The sequence below is a fragment of the Hippocampus comes genome, unplaced genomic scaffold (assembly GCF_001891065.2).
Source record: "Hippocampus comes isolate QL1 unplaced genomic scaffold, H_comes_QL1_v1.1 scaffold68, whole genome shotgun sequence".
Lineage (NCBI taxonomy): Eukaryota > Metazoa > Chordata > Actinopteri > Syngnathiformes > Syngnathidae > Hippocampus > Hippocampus comes.
Genome location: NW_017805625.1, coordinates 3,756,519 through 3,771,169, shown reverse-complemented (window position 1 = coordinate 3,771,169; position 14,651 = coordinate 3,756,519). Strand labels below are relative to the sequence as shown.

Genomic DNA, 14,651 nt, shown 5'->3' with positions numbered 1-14,651 from the left:
AAAAGCAGCAAAATCCACCCATTTTTAACCATCTCAAAGGGCAGCCATTCAGCCACTTGCTGTCGACTGAAAATGACATCACGGTTGCTCAAGGCTCGGGTAACAACAAATCATGGCTCAGCTTCAGAAAATGGCTGGATTTTCTTGCTTAAATCATATTCCACAAGCACAATGTTAATCAGAATGGCGTGTTTAGACTCTCTAGAAGCTCTATTTTCCAACAAAGTAAAGACAATCTTTGGGTTGACTTCCCCTTTAATAGGTGTTGTTAGTAAAATTTGTATTTGTATATGTATCAAATAATCAATGTTATGGCTATCGATAACCCTGCCTTGGTTCAATCCTTTTCGGACCAAACTCCAGGTTAGCTATCACACCCAATTTGGGTTACTTTTGACACAGCAGGTTTAAGAGTGTTACTGGGTCGATAATATTGATTACAGATCATTCATGGGTAAAATGCCCTTTGAAGGGTTACAATTCATGCACACATTCATTTTCGATACCACGTATGCAGTTCATCGTCCCCAGGAGCTGCAGCTTCAGGCAAAAGACAGACTACATCCCGGTGCTGCAAGGTGCTGCAAAAGCATGACAATGGCTTTTAAAAGTAATTGAAAAGGCCTTAACTGCGACCTTGGAAAATATGTGTTCCGAGAGGACGTAAGCAGGGCGACTCAAGCGTGAGTATTTTGTTTTGCTCATCGCGTCGATCCAGTGCTTTGAACTTGTAACCTTTTACCTCTCGCTGGTCCAGCACAGCTGGCCCTCAACTTTAGCATTAATGCCCCCACCCGCTCCCCACCCTCAAGCAGTCTGCAATCAGGCTCTTCTGAGGGAGAAAAGCCAGATGGTCTACTCATCTCCTGACCTCTCGCAGTCGGAGAGCAGCGGCATGTTTGTAATTCTAGCTTCGGAGCCCTCGGTGTGTGAGTGTGTTGATTTCATGATCAATTGAATGATTTCAAATAGACGCATTTCTTGTTCCTCCCCTTCTTCACAAGCAATGAAATTTGTGCTGAGTGCTTGGAAATAGCTTCCAGGGCCCCGTAGCCCTGATCTCTCCTTGCTTGTAAGCTCGATGAAGCAGTGGTCACGCAAAAGAACAGCATCCATTTCCAATTAAGAATGGATACGACAGAATTAAGGATTAGTGCTCCTTGTGAAATCCACCTTCTGTTCCGACAGATAGATTGTCTCAGACATGTTTGTAGTTTTTAAACGTGTATTTTATTATTTTTTTTGTGGAGTAGGCATTTTTGGGCAACGGATAAAAATGGGGAAAAAGGAGTTGAAATAGTGATTTCACTCAACATATTAAATTTTTTCCATTGATTTTTTTAAAGCACGCTGGACTTATGTGCGGGCAGTGTGGGATCAGTTCCCACTCAGTGACTGCGTGAATGTGGGTGTGAATGTTCGTATGTTGAATGACTGGCGACCCGTTCAGGGTGTGGTCTGCCTTCCGCCCAAAGTCAGCTGAGATAGGCTCCATCAACTCCCTGCGACTCTGTGTGACCAGTATGCACTTGTGGTCGACCATGAGGCACTCTAGAGTAGCCATGCCAGCCCAAAGCCCCAGTCCAAACACTGGCTGTCAAGTCTGACCTTTTAATTTACTCCCCCAACCTATTTATTATTCTTTCTTTCTCTGCTTGACATGGGTGCACTTGGGGCCCACAATTAGGCACTCTAAAGCAGCCACCCCAGTCCAAAGCAGTCAACATGCTGGCTGTGAAGTATAAATAAATAAAATCCCCTGTGCTTGCTATTCTGCTTTTCTCTGCGTGATGTGTATGCACTGGGGGCGGACAACGAGGCACTCTAAAGCGGCCACTCTTGCACACTTTGCACATGATTTTCAGATATTGTCTTCAAACATGTATAATGTATCCACTTTCCAGGGTCTTTGTGTATTTTTTTTGCGTGACTCATACAAACCTCAACAACCGTTCTCTATTGCTGTGTTAGGTTTATAATGACTGATTCTTCTCTTGTAGCATGACACATTTACAGCTTGGAGCCACACATGCACATTGGAAAAACTGGAAGAAGTACAAATCGTTGCACTGGAGTCCAATAATTAGCCAAAGTGAAAAATTACACCACCCAAAGGGACAGAAAGGGACCTTTATTTGTTACAGAGTAGAATCGAAGAGGATGCGGTAGACAATAACGATTTACACCAGAGCAAAGCTTTACTTAAATAATGTATCATTAGGCAGTGATTAGTTCATCAATATCTGGCAATCGACTGCCAACTCTGCACGTCATCATTTATTCCTCATTAACGCTGAAGCAGCTGCACTGAACAGTAACTCGTCTTTTATTTATTCATGATTATATGAACATTAGTCACTCTTTTTGTGACACCCGCCTCCCTATTGAATGGGGTCATTCATTATCTCTCCACTTCTTAACCTTTGAGCATGAGCAGTGTCCCAACAAACGGTGGACCACACGACACTGTTCAAACTGTTCTAGCTACTTTGCAAAATATAACAGATGACATATTTGCCGGGGCCATTTTGATTTTTTTTTTCTGACGTGTACTAAACAGCTAATACCAGCCAGAAAAAAAGAAAAAAATCCCTGCAGGTCCTTCAGTGTTGCTGTCCGCCTCTTGGCAGCCTCCCTGACCAGCTTTCGTCTCATCTTTTCATTAATTTTAAAGGTACATCCAGTTCTTGGTGACAGCACTGTTGTGCCATATTTTTTTCCCACTTGGTAATTGGAAAATAAGTTTCGTGCTGCCATCAAGCAATTTCAAGAACATTTGCCGTTGTAGCAAACGGTGTGACAACTTCAGACCAATTTGTGTTGAAACAGCTGTCATTGCTGCAGTGATTTCCTTTACTCTTTTCTTCCTTTTTACTATATTCTAAAAATAAGCAATCAGACAGAAATGGCAGGCTGACCGACCGTTTTTTTTCTCTGGTGAATGAATTATATTTTATGATGAGAAGCACCCGCAGTTGGATTTCAAAAACTTCCTGACACTTTCCGGGGTTTATATATTTTTATGTTGACATTCAAGTGAAGAGATATTTTGATAAGCTTGTCTAATTTTAGAGGTACTGATGCCCTTGGATGCTCATTTGTTAAATAATGCCTTACATAAACGTCTCTTTTTTTAAATAGTGTTTGTGTTGGCAGCCCTCCATTATCACATACAGAAGACTGGTTGTTCTCTCACAGCCACTACTGAAGTAATCATCGTTGTGATCAAAACACGCAGCTCCTGCAAAAATGGTATTTTGAAACCAAAAGGAGTGACAAGAAGACAAATGTGAAAAACGAGCAGATGTCCACTCTTACTGGGGGATGAGTTTGTACTGGTCGTAACAATAGAAATGAAAAAGCTACTTTTTCAAGTTCATTGAGGAAAAGCATCACAAGCATGTTCAGCCAAACTGCTTGAAATGTGATTATGAGCAGCAACTAAAATGATAGTAAGCTAATATAATACTCCAGAATGTCCTGTACAAATCTGCAAGACACCATTTTAATTAGAAACACTACCGCAGTTTCTTAACTACTTGATGACTCCATGCAATACTGGACTACATATTTCACCGTCGGTAAGGTACGACCCGATGGTCATTTTGCAGACGAGGGCGGCCCGGCGGTTCTGTCAGTGGGGTGGGCTGCGCCGCTGTGAGAGAGAACACTTCCCTTTTCAATCATACACCAGTAAATGCAGCCCCTTTCATTTCTTTTGAGTTTGACATGCTAACCGCATGCTCGAATCTCGACACGGCGAAAGCACATGTGAACTTGGGGACCAACTCCAACATTTTCCATATGTGTGCATTCTACGCTCAATGATCGTTCCGGCATTGCTAAAACAACAAATGTAATGGTGGCCTAAGACTTTCATTCTGTATTACGAGCAATGCGCAAGGCAATTGTAGCATACAAAAGCAAACTCTTTGGTGCACGCGCAGGTAACTGAGTTCTAAGCATCGAGCGGAAATTCTCTGTGCGCTGCAGTCAGGCTGTGATGTTTATCTGCAGGATAATGCACTGGGCGAGGCGCATCGAGCAGGAGATTGACAGAGTCTTTCAGCACATCAGTGGAGCTCAGCAGTTGAAAGGGGTGAGTCTCATACTCTGTTTTCTTTTTATATTCAGCACTTACTCATTCAGGATACATTAAGTCCGCAAGACGCGCAGTAAGCCGTGTGCAAAATAAGTGCAGATCACAGGTGCATATCGCATGACAGCAACTTCTTTTATTCCCTTTCCTTCAGATGTTCTGGGCAGAGCAATAAATGTTTGTTCGTATAATAACATTGCATTTTGCTTGAACAGACAAACATCCGTTGCAAAAGCTTAAAAGCCATCTTCTGTTTTAAAAATGCAATATTTGATCAATTTTGCATCAACATTCCACCAAAGGAAAGGGGAAGAAAGGGCCTACATGACAAATACTGTGTCATAATCCAATCACATTTCGTAAAACGTTTCATTGAAAAACGTTATACTGTCGAGCATTTCGCATTTTTGGTTGTAATTAGTGTGTGTGTGTGTGTGTGTGTGTGTGTGTGTGTGTGTGTGTGTGTGTGTGTGTGTGTGTGTGTGAGTGAAATTTTGTATGGAAAAAAAAAGTTAGATTTATTTACTTTATTTTATTTTATTTTATTTACCATGTCTTTCATTTTATAAAGTAATCCATGCTCTTTATTATTCTTATTTTTAGATGATGAAATTATTATTTATTAACCAATTATTTTATCAAATAAACATAATTGCACATGTAATATTGTACATAATTATTGTATAAAATAAATGAATTAAAAATACAACAGCAACAATATTGGCCATATTTTGCCCACCCCTGTTTTGGAGAAAATACTGTAATCTGGGTTTTGCTGACTTTGATCGCAAGGGGAGTATCAGGCTCAAATTCAGCCTGATTACCATTTCATATGTTCCCTCTGTTCCCTCGCTGCTTCTTATGGAATACGGCAGGCGTCGGAATGAAGAAAAAAAAACGCTCAAGAAAAAGCAAAATAGACGCTGATCTAATCCTTGATCCCCACTGATTGCTCGTCTTATGTAGAGGTCCATCTCCTTGCACGACTAAGCCCGTATTTGCTTTCGAAATCCATATGAAATCATGATTATATTTCGATTAAACGTTGGTGTCGGCCGGGCTGGAAGAGGCTGCCGTCCTGGCAACGTGGAGCACAGATCATGTGAGTGGGGGCAAGTGAGGCGTGCTCGGGGAAGATGTGTGGGAGCGTGGGCACATGTCCTCTCTGTTTGTGTCACAGCGAGCAGATGGTCAGCCTGCAGCCTGCACCAAAGCCTGGATGCAAGCTGCACATGGTCATTCCAACCGCATTAATTCCTTCGTTCTCAGGCTGCTGCAGACAATGATGAGAAAGAGGTTTACGAAACAAAATAATTGCTGTGCAAAATTCCTGCTTTCCATAATGCAGCCGATGACAAACGAGGCCTTAGACCAGCGGTGGCAAACTTGTTTTCCTCAGTGGCCATATCGTAGCTACGGTTGAAATGGCACGAATTGCACCACTTCTGTTTTGTATGCAACAGGAATAGATGGGATAAGATAAGATAACCTTTATTTGTCCCACACTGGGGAAATTAGGCTGTGCAACAAATGAGCTTGACCTCAAATATTACAAACAATGTTACTACTGCTGGTAAGATTTAATTGCTAATATATAATCTAAAATGCACACATAGTATTTTCATGTCAACGGCTCTGATGGAAAATATTAACAAATGTGCCTTTGCGATACTTTTCTAACACACGCCATGTAAGTCTGAACATTCCCTTTTTATAATCACGCTGTTATAAATACCAAGTTAGCAGAGTTACATGGTTGAACATAATGTCCAAGTAAGGATTTGAAATAGAATCTGCAGGAATGTGATTCCCCCATGACAACTGCCTGACAGAATGCGTGTGAAGAGACGATGTGAAAAAAAGCAACTTTCCCCTGTGCCTACTGAATTTAAAATATAAAGAGGCTTTGTGATGTAAATCCTCAAGCTTCAATATTAAACATGATGTATTTATGAATAATAGAGTCTACTATGTGCCGGCGTTGCTCTAAACTTCTCCCGTGCAAATGCGCCGTAGATATACAATGAAGAAAGGAGACACTTTAATTTGGGGAAGAATCAACCTCGAAAAATCGTGGAGAAGGTGGCTTCCGATATCGAGAAACTTCTGGCGAAGAAGCGCAAAGCTCTCGAAGTAAGTTTGCTTTTTGACTCGTGCTCATTGAGTTTTGTTCTTTTTTTTTTTTTTTTTTTGAGGAACTTCACATTTAACCCTTTCATGCAACCCGATAACATGATCAGCTGTCCACTGGAGTTGAGCTGTCCCTGAACAGGTTAATCCTACTTCTCGATTGGAGATTGGTCCTGCTTCATCCTCATTTCTGTGTGTTTCCAACAGAGGCTCGCCAGTGAGGCTGAACGGCTCCAGCAAGAGCATCCCTGGCAAGATGGCATCAAGGTCAATTTCATGCACTCTCTACAGTATTGTATATATTGCATGTACGGTATATTTAGTTTCAATCTAAAGCCACAATATATCGTTTTCCATAAACTAGCCCACTTGTTGTCAAACACTTGGACAAGCAAGTACCGTCGAAAAACATTATACTTACACATACTACTTATACATACTTAGCTCTCCAAGATGTATCATGACCGGTATATACCGGTATTATGTGTCTTAGCACAATGAAAGTTGTGAAACATTGAATCAGAAGTAAAAAAGACAACAACAGAACTTGCTTACTTGACGTGAAATTATTCTTAACCATATTGGCTCCCATTGCTTGTGATTATTTCATTCCCGAACCTTCGACATACGCAGATCATTTTTGCAGAATCTATTCATGTTCAGTATCTTTTATCTATGACTGACACTCTCGGATGTTTGAGGCACTGCTGCCGCTAAAAGGCTCAGAACAACAACAACCAAAAAAATCTTCAGAGCTCAAAAATGTGGTGCGAAAATAGAAACATATCCGCCTCTGAGAAGATGCCATGCTTATTCTGAAGGATGTTAGGGCTTGGGGGAAAAAAATGACACGAACAGATGGTTACGTTCTGCCCGAGCCTGATTCATGTGTGGCAATAAGCAGCAAACACTCTTTGACTTGAAATATTTTGTTCTAAAGTCTTTTGTCACTGCTCACAATGATTTATCTTTGTCTGTTTATTTAAATGTAGCGATAAGCGAGTTTGTTTTATATTTATATATAATTGTTCAAAGTGCCCTCCATGTGTATTCCCAGGAGCTGGACATGGCCTATTATGACTCTAAGGCAGAGCTGGATCATGTGAGTAACTGTGAATAAAATGTGTGTGATTTGTCAAATTAGAGGCACAAGATGGGACCGGGGATGATTGCGATTTTTTTTTCTTTTCAGAGATCATTTAAATCTTGTGCTATTTGTCTTGTCATACTGACAAAATGATTTTGGGTCAAATTCCCCCTCTAAATTAAATTCCCAAGAAAGCAATAAAAATCACCAGTATTTTTTTTTAATGAACAGTCTAATAGGTTACGTCCAAAGGTATTGAATTTTAAAGTTAAATACAACTGAACTGGACATAATTCAAAAAGTGTAAGCCACTGCATAGTTTGAACATTAGACATAGTTATTGTCCATTATGTGGCTTTTAATATATATTTGTTGTTGTTTTTGTTTGTTTGTTTGTTTTTTTTATCACAGTATTCCATGGATGGGGAGAGTGAAGTGGATAATCCTTCCCATATCAAATTGGAGTTTGTGTACGACCCCAACTTCAAAAACAATGTCAACTACTCCTACACGGCTGTTCAGATTCCCACAGACATTTATAAAGGAGGCAAGTGGAGTTCACATCCTGTAAGTTACGTGTTACCTAGCCGTTGTATTCCAAAGTGCGTCTCTCCCATCAGCTCCGGTCATTCTCAATGAGCTCAACTGGACGCAGGCGCTGGAGAAAGTCTTCATGGAGAACAGTCGGGAGGATCCGTCACTACTGTGGCAAGCGTTTGGCAGCGCCACGGGGGTGACACGCTACTACCCGGGTAGATTTTTAACAGTCACCTGCCGTCATGTCACGTGTGAAATGCAGCCAGTAATTCAAGCTTTCGTGTTTTTTTTTCTTTGCAGCCAGTCCATGGAAAGCCCCAGATAAAATCGACCTGTATGATGTCAGGAGGAGACCCTGGTAAATCAACTCGGGCATTACATACATTCAGCCCAGTGTGGAGGTTTATACTTTCTTCTCTTCCGCCACAGGTACATTCAAGGTGCTTCCTCCCCCAAAGACATGGTCATTCTTGTTGATGTGTAAGTTATGCATATTCTTCTAAAAACTCTTACCTTGAGATACATGTTCAATTTGTTCACCATGCTGGTATCCAAATCATCTTTCCCCAATGAAATCAATGGAAATGCCATTAATCCATCCCCCCCACCCAAAAAAAAAAACAACAATTTCTGTGATGAGGAAAATGTAAAACCATAATTTACAAAAAAACAGAGTTATAACAAATACACTGAATGTAAGTCATGAAACAGTTCAGTGCGTCATGATTAATTCATGGCGGCTTCTTCTGCTGTGTGCGACTTGGCTACCGGCGGGAAGTACAATCCAGTCACGCACACACCAACGAAGAAGAGTTTTACAACTACGATGAGTGACTCAGTGAGTTGCAGTAACAGGAGTCGTTCTTCCGCAGAGGATAAATAATATAAGCCTGTGACTTCAGTATTGTTAAATTTTCTGTCTGCCTTATAACCTTGCCATAAGATGCTATATTGGTTCGCCCGTCTATGCAGTTTCCCATTTTGCGACACCAATTATCTTGTGGACTTTAAGGCAAAGTGCTGTACTTCTTTTTGTTTTATGTTCATTGTTCACTCATTCTATCTTGCTTCTGATTTTCTTTACCCGGTACTCTGAGTCTGTATTAAGTCACGTGATAAGCCGTCGGGTTTTTCTACTCCAGGAGCGGCAGTGTCAGTGGACTCACACTTAAGCTGATCAAGGCGTCTGTGATGGAGATGCTGGACACTTTGTCCGATGATGACTACGTCAACGTGGCGCGGGTTGGTGCCTGTTCATTATCGTCCTCATTCCAGGCTGTCTCATCTTTTGACCATTTCTGTTAACCGTGCTGTTGTTGCTGTAGTTCAGTGAGAAGGCAGAGGCAGTGGTTCCTTGTTTCAAACATCTGGTCCAGGCCAACGTGCGCAACAAGAAAATCTTTAAAGAGGCAGTGCAGCAGATGCAGGCCAAAGGCACTACGGACTACAAGTCTGGATTTCATTTTGCCTTCAATCAGCTGCTCAATGCAAGTGATACTCTTTACCATCTGTCATTTTCTTGCATAGTCACATACAGATCTCAGATGTTTAGTTTTTTTTTAACTCGTATCAAAAGCACAAACAAAAAAAAAAAAAAGGATTCCTGTGTTTACTTTGTGTCTTCAAAGTAGTTGGTTTTCAATATTTTTTTTGTGCTTCAATTTTCCTTCAGAAAACAAACGTGCCACGGGCCAACTGCAATAAAATCATCATGCTTTTCACCGATGGAGGTGAGGACCGAGCTCAGGATGTCTTCATGCAGTACAACTGGCCCAACAAAACGGTCGGCTGCTTCTCATCATTGTTTCTCCGGCACGCTGCAATTTGTTGGGGGCGAAACATCTAAATGGAAACACGTTTTGTTCACCTCAAGGTTCGAGTTTTCACCTTTTCAGTGGGCCAGCACAACTACGACGTCACGCCCTTACAGTGGATCGCATGCACAAATAAAGGTGAGCATCACTCTTTTGTTTTTGATGTTGACTTAAATGAGAGTGTCCTCAGCATCTCTTGTACACGGCATTCCTTGCTCTGTCACCAGGTTACTATTTTGAGATTCGTTCCCTCTGTGCCATAAGGATTAACACGCAGGTGGGTCCCCTCGACGTGCCCCCTCCACCTTGTGACGCTCATACACCGCACACACATCTACATCTACGACTCGTGTTTGTGTGTGTGTGTGTGTGTGTGTGTGTTCCAAAGCTGCAGCCACTCGCCTGAAAAATAATTGTTGTGCTCTTTCAGGAGTACCTGGATGTGTTGGGACGTCCCATGGTTCTTGCAGGCGACGAGGCCAAGCAGGTCCAGTGGACTAATGTGTACCAGGATGCTTTGGTGAGTGAGTGAATATTTTCATGACTCACTGACGTCTGTATTAGGTACACCTGCAAAGGAGATTCAATCTCAAAAAGGTTGCGATTGCCTCTAGATGCCAAAAGATGGCGTGAAAGAGTTTTCTATTAGAAAAAGGCTATGGTCTGACGAATGAAACTCCTCCCCTCAATTCAACATAGTTATTTGACCTCAAGATGACACAGAAGCAATATTTTTATATTAAAAATGGCTTAAGCATGAGCACAAAACAGCAAATAGGTGAGTTTTTCATCGAATAATGTTACACTGTAACTAAACAAGGCAGTTTAGGCACAGATCTTTGATACAGAACTTTATTTGGATCTCATTAGATCTATTCATCCATCCATCCATTTTCTGATCCGCTCATCCTCACAAGGGTCAAGGGGCATGCTGAAGCCTATCCCAGCTGTCTTCAGGCAGTCGGCGGGGTATACCCTGAACTGGTTGCCAGCCACTCGCAGCGCACACAAACAACCATCTGCGCTCAAACTCACACTCACATTTAGGGACAATTTGGAGTGTTCCATTAACCTGCTACGCATGTTGGCCTCGCAGTGCAGAGGTGCAGGGTTTGATTCTGGCTCTGGCTTTCCTGTGTGGAGTTTGCATGTTCTCTACGTGCTTTCGTGGGTTTTCTGCGGGTACTCCAGTTTCCTCCCGCATTAAATACTTTGTGGGCCTTTGTCTTATGGCCTTTGCAGGGGCTTGGGATGGTCGTAACTGGGACTTTGCCTGTGTTCAATCTCACCATGGATGGAAAACTACAGGTAATAAAATTGTAACTATGTGACATATTCAATCGTTTTATATTCACACGCACACTGTCAACAAACTTTGTTGTGTTAACTAACATTGTTGCCATAATTGTTCATAATTTATATTTTACACTTGTTCCAATCTAAATGACTGTTTTCGCCCTACAAAAATACAAGTTTTGTTTTTTACAGTACATAGCATATCACAGAGACTCACATAAAGACTGACCATGCAGCACTGATTTATAATACTACAAAGAGGAAATCGGTTGTATCTTTTTTAATGTGAAATTTTGTGCCATTACGACAAATACAGTGGGATTGATCTAATGTGCACTTTCAGAACCAGCTGATTTTAGGCGTCATGGGAGTCGACGTGCATCTCGATGAGATCAAGCGCCTGACACCACAGTACAGTGTATGACCAGTTTATTTCAATCTCATTTTATAATTTTACTTATTTTTTAGTCCTCCTTCCAGTGGACATCATGTTCTTGTTTTCTCATCAGCTCGGCGCCAATGGTTACATATTTGCAATTGACCCGAATGGATATCTTCTGCTTCATCCCAATCTGCTGCCCAAGGTAATGTAGAGGAAATGTTTTTTTTTTTTTAATATCTATACTGCATTGAGCAAGATGAGAAAGGCTTTGCAGCCACACAACTGAATATTCTACAGTTCTTTAAGATGCTATTTTTACATCTCTTAGCTGGTGCATGTCCCAGAACCCGTGACACTGGACTTCTTGGATGCAGAAGTGGAGGACAGCAATAAAGAGGAGGTGAACACTTAATGCGACAAAAAGCCTTCCATGTTCCTTGCCCTCATTCGACTCATGTTTTAAGTTGTTACCGCGCCAGTGAGCAGCATGCTTCAAAACCACCCAAATATTCAGAGCACTTTATGAGAGGCCGACCACCATGCTTTTGCTGCATGATTGTGTTTGCAAAAAAAAATATATATATATTTTTGTGCCGTAGATCCGACGGCAGATGATTGACGGACGGCCAGGTGATATGCAGATCAAAACTCTTATCAAGTCTGTTGACGAGGCAAGTAAAAAAAAAAAAAACCTGTGAAGCTGTGTCTAAAAATAGCAGGTTCTTAGAATTATACACCCGTCGCACACTTCAGTAGGTAGACATGCACAATCTAACGGCAGCTAATACACAAGTTGTAGCGTAGTTGAAGTTCTCCATTTGGACTGAATTTAAAAATATGCTTCTGATTGCTTTATTTTGCTGCAGAAGATGGACAGATTATTAGGGACACCTCTCAGAATGCATATAATGTGGTACTCCATCACCTCCTTTATTGAACCTGCTCAGGTCATGAAGGTCCGCCCAATGTTGAGCCACAGAAGACGGAAAAACAGTACAGTACATGATAGAAACTGATAACATTTACTAAACTTTTTAACACCCAGCTTCACTGAATTGTTGTAATTATTATTGTTGGTTAATACAGTGGTGCCTTGAGATACAAATTTAATTCGTTCTGTCACTTCGCTCGTACAGTAACTCCAACTACTCATGTGAAGTCATTTTCACTCTGAAATGAAATGAAATGCTATTCATCCATCCCAGCCCTCCCCTGATAAATAACAACAAATGTTGTCGTGTGTATTTTAAGGAGCACTCATAATATTGTACTTTATGAAAATATACAGTAATTTCATAATGAAAGAGAATATGAAATAATGAGTCCCGCTGCTGCCCCTTCTGGTGTGTCCACCATGGCCATCGGGGGGCAGTATAAGACAGATGAATCGGTTGTTCACTGAGGTGTTTTTTTTTTTTGGATGCATCAGGCAGTCAAATTGCAGCAGGGTGAATCCTGCCTCAAAAACTCAAGTGGGATTCATAATAACTCTTCATTGAGACATCTCAACTTTTCAGTACGACACTAATACAAGTTGTTCCAAGCAGAGGATAAAGAAGATGTGACTTTGAGTACTGTTAGGTCTTTCCAAGTGTTGTTGCTGCACTGTTTGTGGTCAGTACATATCTTCAAGGGTTTAAAGTTGACTGTAAACTTAATGCTGGAGTGGCATTCAACATCTTCAAGTCTCTCTCCAATGAATTTGGGACAATTTGCCAAACTGCTGCTTATTTTAAAGTGTCTTGAGCTACATTTGCTGCCACCATACAGCCCTAATATTCCAAGTGTACTCTCACAAGTCAAAGCAAAAAAAAAAAACAAACAAATAGCACCAAAGATGACTCTTGTCTCAAGGCAGCACCGTAAAACCTGGGCAGCACAGTGGTTCCAGATTTCTTAGGGCTTTGGGTTCGAAACTTGGCTCCAGTCTTCCTGTGTTGAATTTGCATGCTTTCCCCTCCTTTAGATTTCCTCCAGTACTCACTCCCATGTTCTAAAAGCATGCATCTAAGTTCCACTGAAGACTCTAAACTGTTGACTCAGATCAGATGACCGCATTGACAACTCCTCCACCCTTCACGCATATTTCCATACATTTCCCGTACAGTGAATGGCAATGACATGCATGTGCTTTTATTGTAGCAATACATTGATGAGGTGTACAGAGGTTATACCTGGACCCCTGTCAATGGTACAGATTACAGGTGAGCTTGTTTAACGTATATTATGTTATAACCTTCAAATGATAACAATTCCATTTCACCCCTGTGTGTGTCTCCTCATCCACACCACCTGCAGTCTGGGGCTGGTACTACCTCCTTACAACGAGTACTACATCCAGGCAGACCTCAGTGACGTGATGCTTCAACTTCAGTGTAAGTACCCAAAGGCAACTCATGAAAGGAGTTTTAATGCAAAGAAATAAAAAGTAACACCGTTTGTGGCGTTCAGACATGCAGTCATTACTGCCGAGCTCCTTTGAATCTTCAGGACATGTCTTTCTTGCCCCAAGGTGACATTTTCATTCTCTTTTTTTGTTTTTCGTCTTCAATAAAGGATGTTAACATCTTCTGCCCTCCACCCAGGGAATACTGCAAGCGTCTGCAGCTTTCGGACAACAACACGCAGTTTTTGCAGAACTTTCTCTCCCTCATGCTGGAAATTTCTCCCGGATCAGAGGAGTGTACGTTGCACATTTTGTCGCAGGAACATTCGTCACTGTTAAAGGGACATAGATGTTAAAAATGTTTTTGCTTCAAATTGTAGGTGACCAAAAGCTCATACACAACCTGATCCTGGACTCTAGGATTATCGGGCAGCTAGCCTCACGCGTGTGGAAGAACAAGGATCTCAATTCGTGAGTGCATGGCAAACAGGGTGAGTGACCCACGTCTTGTTGTGTAAAATGACATGCTGTGCGACAGGTACGGCTTCCTGGCTGTTTTTGCATCCACTGACGGAGGCATAACGCGAGTGTTCCCCAACTTGTGAGTTCAACTGATAAACTCTAGAATAATAACCCCCCAAAAATATCACACTGTTGAAATAAATGAACGTTTCCTTTTTGTGTATGAAGAGCTGCTGAGTTATGGGATGAGGACGCCGAGCCTTTCAATTCAAACTACTACCGAAGGAGCCTTGACAACAAAGGATACATGTTCCGAGCTCCACCTAGAGACTGTAAGAGCATTTATAGATTCTTTTAATATAGTTTGAAAGAAAATTTTGAGACAATTGATGTGGTTCCCTTTTTGTCTACTGCCCCCTAATGGACAAAATAACATAATGATTTATGCGGGCATATAT

The 14,651-nt window shown here is 41.4% G+C and overlaps 1 protein-coding gene across 1 annotated transcript in view; it reads left to right on the top strand.

Annotated features, from left to right (window-relative positions):
* The first annotated feature begins 1,936 nt into the window (after window positions 1-1,936).
* Window positions 1,937-14,651, top strand: part of LOC109522260 (voltage-dependent calcium channel subunit alpha-2/delta-2-like) — a 17,017-nt gene continuing 4,302 nt past the window's right edge. Inside the window, exons 1-26 of the mRNA XM_019880650.1 lie at window positions 1,937-4,099; window positions 6,116-6,232; window positions 6,437-6,496; window positions 7,287-7,331; window positions 7,728-7,863; window positions 7,937-8,068; window positions 8,154-8,211; window positions 8,283-8,333; window positions 8,996-9,095; window positions 9,179-9,340; window positions 9,526-9,636; window positions 9,727-9,805; window positions 9,895-9,944; window positions 10,098-10,187; window positions 10,910-10,975; window positions 11,307-11,381; window positions 11,473-11,547; window positions 11,674-11,745; window positions 11,945-12,016; window positions 13,488-13,549; window positions 13,644-13,720; window positions 13,797-13,857; window positions 13,931-14,028; window positions 14,112-14,202; window positions 14,270-14,332; window positions 14,422-14,525. Coding sequence (XP_019736209.1) covers window positions 4,004-4,099; window positions 6,116-6,232; window positions 6,437-6,496; window positions 7,287-7,331; window positions 7,728-7,863; window positions 7,937-8,068; window positions 8,154-8,211; window positions 8,283-8,333; window positions 8,996-9,095; window positions 9,179-9,340; window positions 9,526-9,636; window positions 9,727-9,805; window positions 9,895-9,944; window positions 10,098-10,187; window positions 10,910-10,975; window positions 11,307-11,381; window positions 11,473-11,547; window positions 11,674-11,745; window positions 11,945-12,016; window positions 13,488-13,549; window positions 13,644-13,720; window positions 13,797-13,857; window positions 13,931-14,028; window positions 14,112-14,202; window positions 14,270-14,332; window positions 14,422-14,525 — 2,203 coding nt within the window. The 5' untranslated portion in view covers window positions 1,937-4,003. The remainder of the gene's footprint in view (window positions 4,100-6,115; window positions 6,233-6,436; window positions 6,497-7,286; window positions 7,332-7,727; window positions 7,864-7,936; window positions 8,069-8,153; window positions 8,212-8,282; window positions 8,334-8,995; window positions 9,096-9,178; window positions 9,341-9,525; window positions 9,637-9,726; window positions 9,806-9,894; window positions 9,945-10,097; window positions 10,188-10,909; window positions 10,976-11,306; window positions 11,382-11,472; window positions 11,548-11,673; window positions 11,746-11,944; window positions 12,017-13,487; window positions 13,550-13,643; window positions 13,721-13,796; window positions 13,858-13,930; window positions 14,029-14,111; window positions 14,203-14,269; window positions 14,333-14,421; window positions 14,526-14,651) is intronic.